Source organism: Miscanthus floridulus, chromosome 18, assembly GCF_019320115.1.
Source record: "Miscanthus floridulus cultivar M001 chromosome 18, ASM1932011v1, whole genome shotgun sequence".
Taxonomy (NCBI): domain Eukaryota; kingdom Viridiplantae; phylum Streptophyta; class Magnoliopsida; order Poales; family Poaceae; genus Miscanthus; species Miscanthus floridulus.
The window spans coordinates 53,047,227-53,062,874 of record NC_089597.1 but is presented as its reverse complement, the minus strand read 5'-3'; the positions used below and the strand labels follow the sequence as shown (position 1 = coordinate 53,062,874).

The 15,648-nt window shown below is 45.1% G+C and overlaps 1 protein-coding gene across 3 annotated transcripts in view; it reads right to left on the bottom strand.

Annotated features, from left to right (window-relative positions):
* Positions 1 to 15,648, bottom strand: part of LOC136520318 (proteasome activator subunit 4-like) — a 35,216-nt gene that overhangs the window by 9,874 nt on the left and 9,694 nt on the right. The window contains exons 7-27 of one of the 3 annotated variants that reach the window (XM_066513782.1): positions 8,710 to 8,826; positions 7,315 to 7,382; positions 7,131 to 7,232; positions 6,823 to 7,039; positions 6,460 to 6,687; positions 6,248 to 6,375; positions 6,031 to 6,148; positions 5,722 to 5,937; positions 5,490 to 5,639; positions 5,301 to 5,377; positions 4,968 to 5,185; positions 4,559 to 4,775; positions 4,404 to 4,483; positions 4,217 to 4,334; positions 3,968 to 4,138; positions 3,386 to 3,554; positions 3,261 to 3,304; positions 3,028 to 3,070; positions 2,778 to 2,923; positions 1,957 to 2,051; positions 921 to 1,819 (exon numbers count right to left, since the gene is read on the bottom strand). In XM_066513782.1, the coding sequence (XP_066369879.1) occupies positions 921 to 1,819; positions 1,957 to 2,051; positions 2,778 to 2,923; positions 3,028 to 3,070; positions 3,261 to 3,304; positions 3,386 to 3,554; positions 3,968 to 4,138; positions 4,217 to 4,334; positions 4,404 to 4,483; positions 4,559 to 4,775; positions 4,968 to 5,185; positions 5,301 to 5,377; positions 5,490 to 5,639; positions 5,722 to 5,937; positions 6,031 to 6,148; positions 6,248 to 6,375; positions 6,460 to 6,687; positions 6,823 to 7,039; positions 7,131 to 7,232; positions 7,315 to 7,382; positions 8,710 to 8,826 (3,621 nt within the window). Of the gene's footprint in view, positions 1 to 920; positions 1,820 to 1,956; positions 2,052 to 2,777; positions 2,924 to 3,027; positions 3,071 to 3,260; positions 3,305 to 3,385; positions 3,555 to 3,967; positions 4,139 to 4,216; positions 4,335 to 4,403; positions 4,484 to 4,558; positions 4,776 to 4,967; positions 5,186 to 5,300; positions 5,378 to 5,489; positions 5,640 to 5,721; positions 5,938 to 6,030; positions 6,149 to 6,247; positions 6,376 to 6,459; positions 6,688 to 6,822; positions 7,040 to 7,130; positions 7,233 to 7,314; positions 7,383 to 7,552; positions 7,992 to 8,709; positions 8,827 to 15,648 lie in introns of those variants that run through there. The other 2 variants (XM_066513783.1, XM_066513784.1) reach the window with 2 other exon arrangements.

The following is a 15,648-nucleotide window of genomic DNA, read 5'->3' as shown; positions in this document are numbered from 1 at the left end:
CGTCACCCACATGGAATCGGTGCGGCTGCTGCTAGCATTGGATGCCCAGGAGGGGTCGCAAAATTCGTTTCTTCAATAGGGATCTACATGAGGAGGTGTCCATGCAGCAGCACCCAGGTTCATCGTCGCCGGAGAAGAATGGAAGCTGCTGCGGCTGCACAAAGCACTCTACAGGCTGCCTCAAGCACTGAAGTTCTTCTGTCTCATTATTCAATAGAAAGGAGATGGGGAAACATTGGGGAAATTTTCTGTAACCAGCTAAAAGGTTTCGATTTTTTTTTCCAGATTTGAGTGTCATAGTTATTCATCCTCTTTAACCCATGGGAAGAATAGTTGTTGTACTTATCAAATATAGTAGAAACTGATTTATCAATTTGAAATGTAAAGGAGTGTTGCCATGTACAGATGTACTCTGCGGTAACCTGCATCAGAGTACCGACACAAGTATACAATTATTAACAGTCGCCCACCAGAAATAGCATATGCTAACATGTAGTATAAGCCAGATTCAGTTTATAGGTAATAAGCAAGGATGGCATGAGCTTGATCCAGTTTATAGGAACTAGGAATCCAACAGATCATCTACACGGTCAAGCATCAGAACCTAGAGCTGGGAACTAAACTGTGATGACAATACTTTATGATAGTCAGTGAAAAAAAAATGAGAGCAGCTTTTCTAGATAATTCTAGGAAATGCTCTACAGATGTGACTGCATTGCTTTAGGGAGACTGCATTATAGAACTAAAAGGGGGGTGTATGTGTGTGAACTTTGCGGTTTCTACCCCTTCTCTCTTCTTTAGTTCTTTAATACATACAAAGATACACAGCTCTTGTTCGAGAGAAAATATTCTTGAAATAAGAAGACTGAAATAAAAGGAATGGCAATTCATGCACACAATAGTGGAGTCATTTAGTTTACCTGAGCAGATGAATGGTTCATGCTGTCAAGTAGTTCATGAAGAATTTTAACATGGTATTGCTTCTCTGCTGGGGACATTTTTGGTGGAGAAATTTCTATTAGAGCAACAGACAGAAAAGAATATCTCTTCGCAAGTACACTAGTTGCCATGGAATGACGAAGAGGACTACATAAGCATTCTAATACTTTTTGCCTGAGAACAGGAGCACGAGTTCCAGCTCTTTCTTTTCCTGTAACAGCATATCGAATGCAAGCTGCCCATTCAGGAGCTGACTCCACAGATGGTGCTAACATAATCTTATGCAGCTGGACCATCAACCAGTTGTTCTCACCCTCCAGATTCCCAATGATATCAGAGTGCAGCATCCCAGCCATCGCTTCAGCAGCTACACATTGCCTTGATCTCTCTTTTGAAATTAAAAACTCTTCTAGTGTAGTCTGAAGAGAAGAGATTACTGGCATTCCACATTGCTGTATAAGCCTTTTGAATATCCTAGCAAAATTGGAATAGAATGTGTGACCACTCACTACAGAAATCCAACTAGGAGTACGTGGCCATGAGGCAGAGAAATCAAAGTAGAAGAAAGTTATTGCTTTGTCAGATCCGCTTTGAAAAGATGATGCCCCATAACTCGCTTTTGACGAACCATCATTATCGGAAATAATACGGACATGAGATAAACTGTTCAGGGTCTCATTCATGAATCCTTCCTCTCGGATTATCTCATTCAAAATCTCTTCTGTTGATGAAATATTGCAATCTTCAGGGTGATCTACTGATTGCTTTGAATCTTTTGCAGATGCCTTATGAGGTGATCCTTGCAATAATGTGTTCAAAGCAGATATAGCAAGCATTCTCGAGTGGGGCAGTTGACTCTTTAAATTTCTTAAGAAATGACCTAACAGAAGGCATTTATTTTGAACATTGAAGCTCGTTAAAAAAAGCTGTCAAAGATGGCTTTTACAAACATGAATATTAAGGCATGATAGATGGTATTAACAAGAAGCTACAAAGAGGAAGGCATGAAGTACATACCAGCAATTTTTGCAAGCATTTGCGAATATATGCCAGATTCACTTCTGGATGCCAAAATTAGCAATAGGAGTACTCTGTTGGCCATCAAATTGTACCTGAATTACACGGCTGCAAGTTTTAAGTACATATGTATGTTTATTACTACAAGATAGTAAAATTCAATTCAAGCAGCTATGAATCTATGATTGGCACTTTGGCAGGGTCTTTTGCAACGATTTTACCCCACTAGGGATTGTACGAGTCATCTAGTCTCTTATCTTCTTAATATAATGATACGCAGCTCTCTAGCGCATTCGAGAGAGATTACATTGTTAAAGAAAGAAGTATCCCCTCCATTCCAAAATTCTAAGTCATTTTAGATTTGTCCTATGTCAAATTTTTCTAACTTTGACCAAATCAATTAGTCAATGAACAAACTATATACGAAAAAGAGAGCTCAATACGGAATCTGAAAGGAAGAGAACAGTAGAAAAGTGAAATGGAAAAAATGGTTCAGCGTATATAAATTTATTACTAAAATAACACAACCTGCCTAAGATGGATTAATTTCGAGGTAAATTTGAAAATAGAGCTAATTTGATGGCATGGACCATGGAGGAGGAATTGGGGTATGATCAATTAGTCAATAGCCAAACTATATACTGAAAAGAGAGCTCATACGGAATCTGAAAGGAAGCAAACAGTAGAAAAGTGAAATAGAAAAACTGGTTCAGCATATATAAATGGGATGAAAAAACTTAAATTTTCAGATAGCAAAAAAAATGTAATTGCAATGACTCTAGCAGTGTCTCAGTTTATGTCAGAATATACAAATTTCTTACCTCCAATGTAGTCCATTAGTCTCAAAGCCCAAAGCATTAATTTGAGAAATTAGACTGAGAAATCCTGGCTTTTCAGCTTGATTTTCAGGATTTTTAAAGAAGCTCCTTGATATTCCAGAGAAACGTATATTATACATTACAAAGAGCTGTAAAGATCATATAAAAAAACTTCAGTGGCACACCTTAATTTAGGATTTTATTTATTTTATCTCTTTTTCTTTTAGAGATTGATTTTTCTATTAAACGGCACCTCAGTAATAGCTTTCTGACACTTCAATGATTCATGATGAGAGCTACAGAAGAAAGGAATGGAGTTAGTGACATACTGATGAGCTGTCCTGTTTCAAAAAAACAAGTAGCACACTTTTCTATTCCACGTTTATCAAATTCTGATTATTCTTATTACTGGAAGTGAGATGTGCAATAAAATATATTGAATAGTAAAAATGAAGATTTTATGCGTAGTACAATTCTAGAGTATACCTTTCCAGAATTCCCATGATAAAGGAAGAGAGGGAAACAGAATCCTATATGGAACAATTATGTTAATACTATCGACATTATTGATTTAGCTTAGACGTAAAGCATGTAAGTTGTGAAAGACATACAGTGGTCAAATGTCTTAAAACAGTCTGTGAGATCAAAATGCTGCAAGAACCAAGAACCACATGTTCAGGAGCTTTTGGGTCACGCAAATTTCCCGCAAGTGTGAGAACACAGTTAGAAATTAGAGAAGGCCAGCACTTCAACAATTTTGTAAGTGATCTTCCAGCATACCTGCATAAGAATGTACAGAAACAGAAACAAGATGGTCATGTTATAAGGGAATCCTTTATGGCAGACATAATATAAGGGAATTCAGGTACACTCATCTTCTTCTCAAGAAAAGGTACGCTGATCAGCAAACACATATAGTTTGTCAAATTGATGTGTTTAAAATGTTGATGGCAACACTTAAAATCTATACTAAATCTTAAACGCAATGCGAACAGGCCTCCAGCCTAGTGGTTGGAGCTCCTCAGTAGCACCCCAGCAGGCCAGGTTAAAATCCCCACAGGGATGAATTTCTGGGCTGGGTTAAAAAAAACAAAAAAAAAGGTAGGGGGGCCCCCCTGCCGATGGTTCAAAAAAAATCTTAAACACAATTTTCAATTTACAACCAAGAAGAGAGAGAGAGAGAGAGAACTTACGATCGAACAGTTTCATAGTTGTGTAGTGAGAGATCTAAGAGATCATTCATCAAATTAATCATGAGGACAGATGGAGAAACATCTGCATTCATTCTGTATCTGTGATATGATGATTGTGAACACCTCCATGTACTATGCAAGTTTGCTTTGTCAACAAGTGCCCATCTAGGTCTAATGGAAACAAAATAGAGAAAGTTCAACAACGGCCCATATAGCAGAATCAGAATCCACAAATGCAGATGTGCATACCTCTTTTTTCCTTGAGCATGAAATGGAACAATGAAGTTGCATGGAGGCTCCATTATGGAAGCAGATTCTAGTTTCCAAGCTTGAACATGGCTTGACCATTCTTGATATTCCAAGCTGCCTACACAGCAAACTGTCACATAAACAGCAAAAATTACTCAGCTTGAGTCTTTGAGCCTAGTTAACATACCATAGTTTACCAAAGCATCAATGACACGCACGACAAGTGCTAGAAGAATACTGTCATCAGTTCTTTCCTTTAATAAGTACCTGTTGACAGAGCACTTGGTGAGACCAAATAGTAAATGTTAAGTGAAACTGTATGTATTAAGAACAAACGTTCACCTGCAAGCTATGTGCACAAATTCTGCAGCCTTTTCACGCATTTCTGAGCTTCCAACAGTGCTACCAGCAGATCCTGCTATGAAGAATGTGGACTCCACTTCCAGGAACCTCCCATCTTTATATGATGGGCGAATTTCTGGCAAGCAAGACATTACACCATGCAATGCAGAATGAATGCGTAATAGGGTTATTTTTAGGTGCTCCTTCTCATCTCCTGCTAAAAGAAAAAAAAATATCAAATAGGAAACTACAGAAAATAAAGCACAAATGCACAAAAAGATAATACATGGACTTCAATGTACTTGAATAAGCATGTACTATTTTTTTTCTTTTGCACATATCACATTACAGGTGAGTAATAAAAAAATAGAGGCAAGGTCGTTTCCATGGCCAGAACTAGCATATCTACCTGTCTCAGAATGAACTTTTGTCTGACAAATAGTCAAAAGATCTTCTAAAGCTGACTGAAAATGAAATTGTAGTAATTCATTTGCAAAAGATAGTTCATCATGACTGGGATCATGCCACTTTGGAGGGAAATTAAGTATCTCAGCCTCCCTATCCTGATGAGCTTTCGAACATCCCCATGGTTCAATAATATTTCCAATAGGCTGACAATTGAATGGCCTATACAAACAGGATAATATATTGGTTGGTGGGTAAACATGTTATAGATCAAATAACGAAAACGTCAAGTGTATGTGTTTGAGAGAAAAAAAAAGTGTACATGACGTAAACATACTTGTACTGATCAATTGGGTAATAAGAAACCAGATTTCCTAGCAGAGAGCGAAGGAGATGATCCCCAGCTCCATTAACCTAGACATTCCAAGAGAAAAGGAAAATCGTCATCTAACATAGTATAATATATGATGGGGACATGGGGATACTAGCTGTTCGAATTTATGAAAAGATAAATGAAAAATATAACCTTCCATGAAGGGGCCTGGAACGCAGATGTTATTATGTGATTTAATTCTTCCTTATAACTGAGTAACACAGGACCTGCATAACTGATGGATATGGCCAAAACCCTCAGATAGTAATCTATTGCTGTTTCCAGGGCAGGAGAAAGTGCAGCCTGCATGTCATTAGATGCAAGTGGTTGTACGTATGGAATAGCTCAAGTAATACTGTAATAGACATTTTACATCTGAGCAAACCTTTGTAGATGCTTTGTCTGCAACTACTCTTCCTACATAACCAGTGGTTGGAGTCCCCTCAAAGGATGACATGATAGTCTCTAAGATTGGTTTTACAAGGTAGACTGAAGCCTCCTCAGGATATGAATGAACACAGGCACAACAAAGAAGCCCAACTTCTGAAGTAGCACCAGGGAGGATATTTGCATTAACGAACTTGGCAATTCTCTTCAGGGACTGTCAATTGCAAAAAAAAAAAAAAAACACATTTGTGACGGGAAATTCAAGTCTAGGGACAAGAGTACCACATATTAACAAGAATGTAAATACCTGATTAAATAAAGATTTTGATAACTTCCCTAGAAGAATTTCAAGCATGCAAAAGTAATATGGGCTGTCCTCAACAAGAAAAGTCCCTGACATGAATGAGCTTTGGTAACCCTCATTACTGCATATCCAAATGGATGTCATTACAATGTTCTGACAAATATTTGAAAAAGTAGGAGAAAAAAATCTCAGATGTGAGACTCTAGTGATCATTGCTTACATGGGACTACTTGATTCCAGATTCTGAAGCACAGAAAACAGCCGGGAAAAGAATTCATCTAGCCAGTTCGATAGAGTAGTAGATCGGAGGAATATAGGCACGTCATCACTAACACCAACTACAGCTAGCTATATACACCTTAGGAGAGTTAGCAAAGTACTCTTTACCGGAAACCAGAATTGCAGATGATAAGGTAAAAGAAAAAAACTTACATTTGAAAATATAGAACCAATTAACTGCATTGTAGCAATCGTTTTAGGTGGATCATTGGCATCCATGCCAAGCAATGCATTTGAAAGGGAAGCGACAACAAGATCACTGAATGAATCAACAACACTGCTATCATCAGACTGAGATGAACATAAAGAACATAGAAGAAGAGCACGTCCAGAATATGCAACAGATGTGACAGCGTTCTTTAACTGATGGGTAGCTGTAGTCTGTTAGAAAACAATTCAAATCATTAGCTTGTTTCTGAATATCTAAATGAAAACTAAGCAGATTGCAAGGCTCACATAGACCACAAAAATATCTATACAAAATGAAGGTCAGTGCATATTTCTAGTTAAACTTACTGTCTCTAAGGCTAGTTGGAAGTTTTTTGCAACAAACGGAAGCACGAGGGTTGGTTCAATATAAGACAGGACCGAAGTTGCAACGGAAACTGTTTCAGCAAGAGAACTATCCTTGCTGTACTGACCACGATCCAGTAATTTCAAGATAGCTTTGACAAAAACAGACCTTTCTTCCTTTCCCAGATAAGATTGATCATGGTCCTCAACTGCCATACCACTACAGTGTTTATGTTGAAATAGATGAGCTGCAGTCAATAAGATGATTTTTTTTTTCAAGCTGCACATGCAAGTGAAGATTGATCCCTTACAATTGTTCATGTTGAAGGCGTTCCTCAAAGTAAACAACAAGATAACGCAGGAAACGTTCCAATGAGTAGGTCCAACGACCTCCATTTGACGGATGATAGAACCTAAAAACCAAAATTCCTCAGGTTAAAACAAAAAAAAGGCCTCTGAAGCAAGCTCAAAGAAGACCATGGTCAGAAGGCATACTGTTCCAAAAAATTAATGAGCTTCTCAAAATACTCAAATGCTAAACTTTTAGGCTTCAAAAGGTATACCTGCAAAAGGTAGAAATAAAAATGGGTGTGACTCTTTCTTGCTTTTAGTTGAACAAGTACAGCAAGGTGTAACATCTATATAAATATAAAGTAACATAAATATATCATTTCCATGTTTGATTTGCAAAGCATGTTTCAGTGAAGGTAAAAACTAGAGCTCTCCATTTAACCTTATCGTGAAACCCTTCCTTGCTGCCTCCGTATTAAAATCCAATGATCCTAAGCCAGCAAGCCTGGACCAGACATGCATCACTTTATTACTTCTCTCTCCGTGAGGCTATTCTTCACAAGCAGCACAAACAACACCACAATCTTATCCCCTTCCTCATGCTCACGCACAAAAGTTCCAGACTGTCTTCCTCACCAAGTTCGCCACCGTAGAAGCCATACTGACCCTTTAGGGCCAGGGGGTTTGTGTTCCAGGTGAGTTCTTCTCCCTGCGATTATAGAAGCTGGAAGCAGGCCAGCTTGGAGGCAGGTGGGAGGCAAGGTGGCACTGCACCGCTGGCCGCGGTGGTGTCGACGGTGTCAGGGCGGAGGAATCTTGCCAGAGTGGTACGGGTAGAGCGGGATCGAGGGGTCGTGGTGAGGGTTGTGGGTGGCACAGCAGGGAGGCACCTCACTGCCGGCCGTGGGCAGTGCCGCATCAGTGGGGTAGGCAGCGCCGGCACCGGGGAGGCGCCGGAAGCCATGAGGGCACTGGGGCATTGGGCGGTAGGTGGTGGTCAATGGGGATCCAAGGAGGAATGAAGATGATGCCACTCAAGTTCAATGTACCTAGACAGCCACTTGTGATTAACTTAAACAGATAGGTGTCTGGTTTTAGTCATGTCCTTATATTAATATATATGACAGTAAAAGTTTTATCAATAGAGTGTACGTTATACAAAACCTTTACAGGCTACTGACTGAATAAGTGATCCTAATTAAATGCCATTACTTACACATATATTTTCCCCGTACCAAGGCATCAGAGATTCAGAGGCGAAAGTACACAAGTACTCCCTCCATTCCAAGTTATAAGTTGTTCCGGCTTTTTTTAAGTACACAGCTTTTGTTATACACCTAGATAATGTCTAGATACATAGTACTCCCTCCATTCCAAATTATAAGACGTTTTGGCTTTTCTAGATACATAGTTTTTGCTATGCACAGTAAAAGCAATGTATCTAGAAAAACCAAAACGTCTTCTAATTTAGAACGGAGGGAGTAAAAGCTATGTATCTAGAAAAGTCAGAGCGACTTATAATTTGGAATGGAGGGTGTATCTTTCATAAGCCAGTCAGATTGAAAATAAATAAAAGCTAAAAGGATGTCAATAACTTACGACAGACTTTGCAATTGCCTTGGAAAGTGTTCTGGTCTTACTGGAAAATAAAAATCTTGTGTTCCCAGGAACCTCCACTGGAAAGGGGTATGAACCATTCCCACTTGATATAGGAACCTAGAAATAGACAAAGAAATATGTAAATGAATTGGCAAAAAAATAATACAGCAACTTTCTGCACAATTGTAAATATTTACCATTTACTCCATTCCAAATTATAAGTTCTGGCTTTTCTACATACATAACTTCTATTATGTATCTAGCTATTAGCCTATATCTAGGTGCATAGCAAAACAATATACCTAGAAAAGCCGGAACGACTTATAATTTGGAACAGAGGGAGTACCAAATAATTGTATTTCAAATACACCAAATGAATATCATAATAACATGCAGATTTCTTGTTTAAATATAGATCATTCACCAAGAAATGCACATGCAAATATCCTTTATGAATTATGATTAGTTTGACATAGTCAGAAACAGTGGACAAATATTTTGGAAAATTTTATAGCTCCAAGAAAGCATTTTATAAACCACGATTGTTTCAAGTAACAAATTATAGTGCTGATATTAGCTAAAAGATGCAGTTGGACATTGCGTTTATCTTTAGCTCTCTCGCAAATGCTTTATTCTATAGTGGTCCACTACATGAACCGGTAGCATCACTGCAGCAGAAACATTCAAGATTCTTAAAGCATGTTTTCTAGGGAATGGTCCTAACATATCCTTAATAACTTATAGCATTTCTTAAATCCTCTTAAGGCCTCTTTGAAACAAATTCCAAAAATGCAGTATGACAAAAACACAGATTTTGGCTGCAATGCGTCAAATGCAAAGCACATGAAAATTGCAGGAATGACCATTTTCATACACAAAAAGAATTATTCTATGAGATTCGACCTCATGTCAAAAGGCCTCCAAAATTCATATGAAACTATCCACTCATTTTCAGGGGATATAACCTTAATTTCAAAATCATAATTGATATTAACACGCATTGTTCTGATGTCATCTTGGATCTTTGAACATTAAATTGATAACTTTATAGTATGGGCTTTGATTCAAGTTAATGTCAACTATCAATAATAGAAACACCCTGTCATTGCAATTCCACTACCCAAAAATGTCACTGTGCGTAACACATCTAATTGGAAGTGGAATGAAGATAATGCGCTTTACTCTTTCATTTGTAGCTGGATTACCCCTTGGGTTGGGCTAACTCATAGTGCATAGCATGTTCATAAGCCTTGTTCACACTATTAGGGTGTTGAGCAGTGACCATATACTTAACTTCCTCCTTTAAACCACTTAGAAAAGAGGAAAAGAAAAACTTCTCAGTAAGATTAGGGTTTTCCAAGATCAGTCCAGTACGGCCTTTACTTTTTGAACTTGCTCATATGCTCCCTTACAGATCAAACCTGATGTCATTTTCTTAATTCATCAACTGTGGGTTACAGATTTGGATGCACAGAAACCTATTCTTGACCTCACTAATCAAGGTGTCCCTATTAGGATGAGGGTTACTGACCACATAACTCCTGTACCACTCACTAGTTTACAACATGGAAATAAGCGATTCTTTTTGCAATGTGTCTCTCAGCGTTTTTTTTTTCTCCTTTTTCATTATCATTTTCCCTCTCAAAAAAGATCGAAAGGATTCACTCCGGTGCTGCTTGCTGGTGGAGGTTGACTATCTCCACTATGAATAAGTCTTTCTCGAGTAACTGAGACTCAACGTGTAGGCGTTGGAAGCAGAAATAGGAGATGGGTCGTTCCAGCTCGGCAAGAGGATTCCGGAACATCCAAGTCCTAGCTATAACACAGACAGGAAATTTTTTTTTTCTTTCATTGCAATGACAGGATAATTCTTAATGGTGAACCAGGTCCGGAAATTAGACACCAGCGTGGTCTCCGACAAGGAGACCCCCTCTCCCCAATGTTGTTCATCCTCGTTATGGATGTGCTCAACAGTTTATTCACCTGGGGGCAACAACGCCTTCCAGGATCACGACAAAGTGGTCACCACCATCGTCGGGGGCCTCGCCGCCGCCGAGAACAGAAGAGATCGGAAGCTCACCGCCCGTCGAGTGCTCGCCGTCAACGCGGAAGACGTCGTCGCCAACCCCAGCTATCGCCCCTAGTCCGAGGTCCCCATCACCTTCAGCAGGGCCGACCAGTGGGCGGACATCCCTTACACAGGGCGTTTCCCCCTCGTTCTTGATGCAACTGTCAGGAAAGTACTCGTCGACGGCGGAAGCGCCCTGACCCTCCTCTTCGCCGGAGCCCTAAAGGAGCTGGGCCTCGGGATAGGAGACCTCGCACCCTCCGACTCCTCCTTCTGGGGTGTGGTACCTGGCAGGGCATCCAAACCGCTTGGAGAGATCACCCTCCCAGTACAGTTCGGCATGGCTAGCAACTACCGCGTCGAGCACATCAACTTCTACGTCATCGACTTCAACACCGCCTATCACACCATACTTGGTCGGCCAACTCTGGCCAAGTTCATGGCCGTACCGCACTACACCTATCTGGTGCTAAAGATGCCTTCGCCTGCAGGAGTCCTGGCCCTGGGGCCAACCTCTCCATCGCCTACGCCTACGAGACAGAGAGTCTCGCCCTCGCCGAAGCCACCGACCTCTCCATCCAGATGGCTAGCGTGGTCACCGACGCTAAGACTGTGCACGCCGACGACCTGGAGATCCTAGTGCCGGAGCCTCCGCGCGCCTCCGCCAAGTCCAAGGAAACCAAGGAGGTCGGCCTCGACCTCGACGACCCCTCCAAGACCGTGAAGATTGGGGCTCACCTCGACCCCAAATAGGAAAGCGCGCTCGTCTCCTTCCTACGTGTCAACGCCGACGTGTTTGCTTGGAAACCTACAGACATGTCGAGGGTACCACGGGAGAAGATCGAGCACTCCTTAAACATCTCGCCGACCGCCAAACCGATCAAGCAAAAACTCCGACGATTCACGCCAGACAAGGAGGCTATTAGGGTAGAAATAAAACGGCTCCTAGCTGGCGGATTTATTAAAGAAGTGTATCATCCTGAGTGGTTAGCAAACTCTGTTCTCGTTCAAAAAAAATAAAGAATGGAGAATGTGCGTCGATTACACTGATCTCAACAAACACTACCCTAAAGACCCCTTCGGTCTGTCTCGGATAGACGAGGTTGTAGACTCCACCGCCGGCTGTGAACTGCTCTCCTTCCTCTATTGTTACTCTGGCTATCACCAGATAGCCCTCAAGGAAGACGACCAGATCAAGACGTCGTTCATCACGCCTTTTGGTGCGTATTGCTATATCACCATGTCCTTCGAACTCAAGAATGCTGGGGCGACCTACCAAAGGGCCATCCAGATGTGCCTCGATCAACAAATAGGCCGCAACGTCGAAACATACATCGACGATGTGGTCGTCAAGTCCAAGACCGCCGATAATCTCATCGCCGACCTCGAAGAAACTTTCGCCAACCTAAAAAGATACAGATGGAAGTTGAACCATTCAAAGTGCATCTTTAGAGTTCCATCCGGCATACTCCTGGGCTACATCGTCAGCGCCCGTGGCATCGAGCTCAACCCCGACAAGGTCTCCGCCATCACCAACATGAAACGGCCAACCTGCGTAAAGAACATACAAAAGCTTACAGGCTGCATGGCTGCTCTCAGCCGCTTTATATCGCGCCTCGGTAAAAAGGGACTACCGTTCTTCAAACTCCTCAAGGCCTCCGAGCGCTTTTCCTGGTCGGAGGAGGCAGATACAGCTTTCGAACAGCTTAAGTTGTTTCTAACGAAGCCTCCGATCATGACGGCGCCTCGACCAGACGAAGCCCTACTGATCTACATCGCCGCCACTTCTCGCGTCGTTAGCACAGCTATCGTCGTCGAACGCGAGGAGGTTGGGCACGCCTATAAGGTGCAACGTCCGGTCTACTTCATCAACGAGGTCCTTAACGAGCCCAAAATTCGTCATTCTCAAGTTCAGAAATTGCTATACGCTATTCTGATCACGTCACGCAAGCTCCGCCATTACTTCGAGTATTACAAGATCGTCGTGGTCACCGAGTTCCCTCTGGAGGACATCCTCCGCAACAAAGAGGCCAACGGCCACATCATCAAGTGAGTTGTTGAGCTCGGCACTTACTCCATTGAATTCAGAAGCAGCCCTACCATCAAGTCACAGGCGCTCGCTGACTTCGTCGCTGAGTGGACCGAGATTCAAGAGCCCATCCCCGCTACTTGCCCCGAGCACTGGGTGATGTACTTCGACGGCCCCCTTGTTATGACCGGCGTCACATATACCAGGAGGAGGCCCATTAGTGGCTGAGCTTGTGCGCCGGCATTAGAGGGCTAACAGCCCATATTATCTATTATTTAGCCTATTTATTAGATATATCCCTTATTTTTTAGAGCTATATATATGGCTTGTAAGACATTTGGATAATTAAGCAGAAATAATATATTTGTTTCCGGCTTCCTTAGGGAGCCGAGAGATTTGCCCTAGCCGCCGCTTCCTCCCTGCTCCTCACGTTCATCCTCCACCACGGCGCCCAGCCGCCGGCAGCGAGGTTCCAAGCCTGCTCCACCTCTCTCTCACCCCTACAGACTCCGTGATCTACGCGGTAGGATCCGTAATCCTATCAGCCTGGTATCAGACTGCTCAGGAACGATGTCGCAACCCCAGCCGACCTCCTCCTTCCCACCACCACCACCTACCTCCACCGCGCCGATCCAATCTGCGGGCTCCGAGGTCTCGGATGGCTCGACGACTTCTGCTGCGCCGCTCACGCTCCAGTCCTTGGCGGCTGCGATCCTCGACATCAACCGCAACATCGCGTCCATGTAGGCGGCTTGGGCGGGGCTCGTCCAGCAGCCCTCCCCCCGCCGTTCTCGACGCCGCCGCCGTCCACGGGGGTTCCCTCTGTGAGCTCCCAGCCGCTGCTCCCGCCCTCGAGTTTCCCTTACGGGATGCCGGTCTCGGGCCCTGGAGTGCCGCTCAATCTTCTTCGCTGGCTGGCCTCGCCGTCCCCGATTCCATCATGGGCGATGGGCTCGGCCGCTCCTCCGGTCTACACCAACGCCACCACCGTCACGCAAGCAGCAGTCGCGCCCGCGACGTCGCCAGCAGTGACGCAGGTCCTCTCCGGGGGGTGGACGCCTCCCTCCCCGGGGGCCCCACAGCAGCGGATCAGTCCGCTATCTTCGGCGCCCAAGCTGCTCCAAAGTTCTACAAACTCGAGTTCCCCACGTATGACGGCTCCGTCGACCCGCTCAATTGGTTGAACCAATGTGAGCAATTCTTCCGGGGACAGCAGACGATGGCTTCGCAGCGCACCTGGCTCGCGTCCTATCACATGAAGGGCGCTGCACAGACATGGTACTACGCCCTGGAACAAGACGAGGGCATGCCGCCCTGGGAGCGCTTCTGGGAACTCTGCTCCCTCCACTTTGGGCCGGCTGTACAGGGCACTCGCTTGGCCGAGTTGGCGCGCCTGCCGTTCCTCTCCACCGTGCAAGACTACTCCGAGCGCTACAACGCCGTCCTGTGCCATGCCCGTGACCTCTCCCCTCGCCAAAAGGCGGAGTTGTACGTGGGCGGGCTACCGGACCAGATCAAAGTGCATGTGGAGATGCGCACGCCGTGGGACCTCCAATCTGCCATGTACTTGGCTCAGGCGTTCGAGCGCTGCGTGGCCATTCCAGCGCCCCCTGCCCCTCAGCGGGGCAACCGTCCTCCTCAACGCCAGGGGCTGCCGCCCCTCCCACGCGCGCCGGGCGCAGCTCCGGTCCCGGGGGCGCTCTACCCCCTCCAGCAGCCGGGCCAGCAGCTGCCAACGCACCGGCTGGCGTCCGTTCCGCCGCCTCACCCTGGCGGAGATGGCTGAGCGCCGCCGACAAGGGCTCTGTTTTAATTGTGACGAGCCTGATGTTCGCGGCCACGTCTACCAGCGCCTGTTCTACGTGGAGTGCGACGACTTCATCGACGACATCGCGGCTGATGACGCTGCTGCGGTTGCCGTCCACTTGGAGGAACCGGCGGCCCCGGAGCTCGCCGGGGCTAATGCTTTCGTCGTCTCTCTTCATGTTGTTGCAGGGATCCGGCCGGCGAACTCCATGCTCGTGCCGGTCACCATCAAGGGAGAGCGCTTCCTCGCCCTCCTGGACACCGGGTCCACGCACAACTTCCTCCAGGGTGCTGCCATGCGCCACCTGGGGCTCTCTCCCTCCGGTGGCGAGGATCTTCGCTTCACGGTCGCTAATGGTGACCGCCTAGCCTGCGCGGGGATCGCTCGCGACGTCCCCATCCGCATCGCTGACGAGGACTTCATCATTACGTGCGTTGGTCTGGACCTCGGCGGGTTCGACTTCATCCTCGGTTTCGACTTCCTCCGGACGCTGGGACCCATCTTGTGGGACTGCACCGCCCTCACCATGGCGTTCTGGCGCGACGGTCGGCGCGTCACTTGGCAAGGCGTGGGCGGCTCGGCCACGCCTACCGACCAGCAGCGCTCGGCCGCGGCCATGGTCACCGCCGACCCGGCGCTGCCCCTGCTGGACAACCTCCTTCAGCAGCACGGCGCCATCTTCGACGAGCCCCACGGGCTCCCTCCGGTGCGCCCCTACGACCACCGCATTCACCTGCTGCCCGGTACCGCGCCGGTGGCGGTGCGCCCTTACCGCTACCCCCAGCTCCAGAAGGACAAGCTGGAACGTCAGTGTGCGGAGATGCTCGCGCAAGGCATCATTCGACCGAGCACCTCGCCTTTCTCCGCGCCCGTTCTCTTGGTGCGGAAACAGGACAAGTCCTGGCGCTTCTGCATCGACTATCGTGCCCTCAACGCCAAGACCGCCAAGGACAAGTTTCCGATTCCAGTGGTTGATGAGCTGCTTGATGAGCTCCATGGTGCGCGCTTCTTCACCAAGCTGGATTTGCGCTCTGG